Source organism: Argentina anserina, chromosome 2, assembly GCF_933775445.1.
Source record: "Argentina anserina chromosome 2, drPotAnse1.1, whole genome shotgun sequence".
NCBI classification, from domain to species: domain Eukaryota; kingdom Viridiplantae; phylum Streptophyta; class Magnoliopsida; order Rosales; family Rosaceae; genus Argentina; species Argentina anserina.
The window spans coordinates 6439662-6442751 of record NC_065873.1 but is presented as its reverse complement, the minus strand read 5'-3'; the positions used below and the strand labels follow the sequence as shown (position 1 = coordinate 6442751).

General features: G+C 35.8%; 1 protein-coding gene across 1 annotated transcript; it reads left to right on the top strand.

The window, feature by feature from the left end:
* Positions 1-928: 928 nt before the first annotated feature.
* On the top strand, positions 929-2730 carry LOC126782822 (uncharacterized). The gene is made up of 5 exons (XM_050508151.1): positions 929-1297; positions 1552-1631; positions 2134-2252; positions 2347-2423; positions 2509-2730. Exons 1-5 carry the CDS (start codon positions 1057-1059, stop codon positions 2532-2534), a joined length of 543 nt encoding a protein of 180 aa, XP_050364108.1. The 5' UTR covers positions 929-1056; the 3' UTR covers positions 2535-2730.
* The last annotated feature ends 360 nt before the right edge of the window (positions 2731-3090 follow it).

Below are 3090 nucleotides of genomic sequence, written 5' to 3'. Positions count from 1 at the left end.
TAAGTTAGGAAATAATTTGAAGAGAAAGAAATTGAGATTTAGTATTATTGCATTTGTTTTATTATTTATCTTTTCTTCAAATATTTTTATGGACTTTTTAGTTAAGTTATGTGAATTTAGACTATTTAAGTATTTTTAAAATTAATATTAAATATCATTATATATTTTTAATCATTAAAATAGTTTAAATATATGTATACAAATAAATAAATATTTAATAATTCGAAAACTGCCTCGGATACTGGCTAACCGTCTAGGCGTTAGGAGGTGGTTGTCCGCCTGCATACTGCCTAACGCGTTTTAGAATCTTGATCCTCACCAACAAGAAAAGCGAGTCTTGTTTGGTGTTTTGTACTTGGCAACTATTTGTTCGCATCTGAGGAGTTTACAAATGCACCTCCACTATTGCGTCTGCGGACATATACTAAGGGTTTAGATGCATAAAATCTGAAGGCTACTTAAGGGTAACCGAGATGTCATTAGTTGTTCGATCCATATTGGGACTTCGTACACTATAATTATTTCATTTACTTGAGTAGGAAGGACTGACATTGATATTAAAGGCGACTCTGCTGTCTTGATTGCAATTCAAAGTACAGAAAAGAATCTCTCTAAAATTTTAGATGATTGTAAAAATTATGCTAATAATTTATTACTTTTTGACATATTTATCGTGAAACAAATAATGTTCCACAGAGTTGGATTTATTAGATAATATATGGCTAGATCAGACCTCTCTTATTATTCAGAATGTTTTCAAGTTCATTTTTTATTATTTTTTATCACAAGATTGTTCAAGTTCTCTATCTCCCTAGTAAAAAAAAAAACAAGATTTCTTTATCTCCCCGTTACCGAATAATGAATAGGGGTGTAAGGTTGCAAAGTTTAAAGTTGGTCAATAAATTGGAAGAAAAAGAACAAGAAAAGATGGACACGTCTTCCGCCAGTTGTGATGAAAAGGCAAACGCCATTTCCAAACTCCTCACAAAACCACCGAAGCCAAATTCCAGAACAGAAAAACCAAACTGAAGCCCAGATTACGTCATAACTTTTGCGATGGCCTTAGAGACGGTGAAGGAGGACGAGCAAGTTTACAGCTGGAGAGAAGTGACTCTATTACCCCATTCAGCCTCAGAATCATCATCAGGCCTTGAGAGAGAGACCGGCGAGAGACGGCGAGGGCGTGACATACTCATAGCCATAGATCACGGGCCGAACAGCAAGCACGCTTTTGATTGGGCCCTCATTCACTTCTGCAGGCTTGCTGACACCATCCATCTCATCCATTCAGTTTCCAGTTAATCATCACTGATCACTTAATTCTTGTTTGCAATTTTAGTACATCAATCTTGATAAGTTTAGTCCCAGGGTTTTTCTGGGTTTTGCGTCATCTTTTTGTGTATGTTATTGTCAACCATAGATGATTTGGTACTTGGTACAGTTGTAGATCGAATAGTGAAACTTGTTGTGTTTTGTGTTCAGGTGTAGCTTGATCATGCTTTGCATTTTAGTATATCGAATAGTGGTGATTTATTTGGCTTTTGTGTTTAGGTGTACAAAACCAGATTGTTTATGAAGCGAGCCAGGGGCTGATGCAGAAGCTTGCTCTTGAGGCATTTGAAGTTGCTATGGTGAGTAAGAGGTATTTCCCAATAAATATTGATAATGGCAGATCAAACCTGAACATTATAGTTGAACAATTTTTGGCAATTGTTGAAGTGAATTTTGGCAATTTAAGGCAGTGATTAACAGCGTCGAGTTGGTTCCATTTTCTGACAACAGTTGGTACTGGTAATCAGTAATTAGATTTGTCTTTTTATTTTATTTTTGTAAAGCAGTACCTAGATTCGTTTACAACACTTTGGTCACCAAATTGTGTGATAGTGTTATCTTTGTTTGTATTCGTGCTTACTCTTAAACCTCAGTTATATATTTTTATCAGTAAATCATTTGTAGAGCATAACTGTTGAACAACTCTGGTGATTCTAGAATTATCGATATTGTTTATTTGTAGTTTTGCATAAACTAATATGAAGTTTGCTGTGCTGGGATATTTAGAAGTAGAGCATAACATGCTTAATTTCCTTTTCCGGGTATCCTTATGTTAAATTTCTGAATAACTTTGTGGAATAGGTGAGGACTTATGCTCGAATTGTGGAAGGGGATCCAGGAAAAGTAATTTGCAAGGAAGCAGAAAGAATAAAGCCTGTGGCTGTGGTCCTTGGTAGTAGAGGCCGAAGCTTAATTCAAAGGTTTTCTATCTGTTTCTCTCTCGCTCTGTTGGTTTTGTATGTCAATCTGTATCTCATTCAGTCGCTCACTCAAATTAATTGCTGGGATCTTCAGTGTTCTACAGGGGAGTGTCAGTGAGTACTGTTACCACAACTTTAAATCAGCTCCTGTTATAATTGTTCCTGGAAAAGGTAATATTGCCCTTATACTTAGAAACTTGAACTTCCATGGATTCAGAATATAGAAATTGATGCTTTTTTATGGTTGAATTGGCAGAAGTTGGAGAAGAGTCATTGATCTAGCTATTGGAGGTCACGGTATGTTTAGAACTGTTGTTCCGTAGCTTCTGTTAGATAACTGCTAGCTTGGATGTGTGTATTTTTAAAACTTGGGGTGCTTGTAAGAATCAACTAATACCAAATAATAGTTACATGAAACATTCAGAATTTCTTGTATAGCTTAGACAGACTGCTGGTATTGATTTCATTGTTTAAACTTTGTTCATGTGTAGATACTGTTAGCTTAATACTTTAATGGATTCTTAATTTCATTATTTGGAATATAATCTGAGTGGCCAGATTCTGATATAGGCCTGGTATGAGTCTGTATGGGTGATTCAATCATAGAAGATAAAAAAGGGAATGATCCTGACTACTGTCTATCAGTCTGAAATCTTAATATTCACCTGAACCTTGTGATAGCAGACAAGCCGGAGATTAACCTTGGATTCCTCCCAACCCATGCTGTTGATTGCATTATCACTACCTTGTAAGTTTGACTCTATGAAGTGAGTACGGGAAGCCATTGAAAACAGATAAAAGGGGAGTAGCCAAGTAATGAAACTTGCACTCTCCTGAT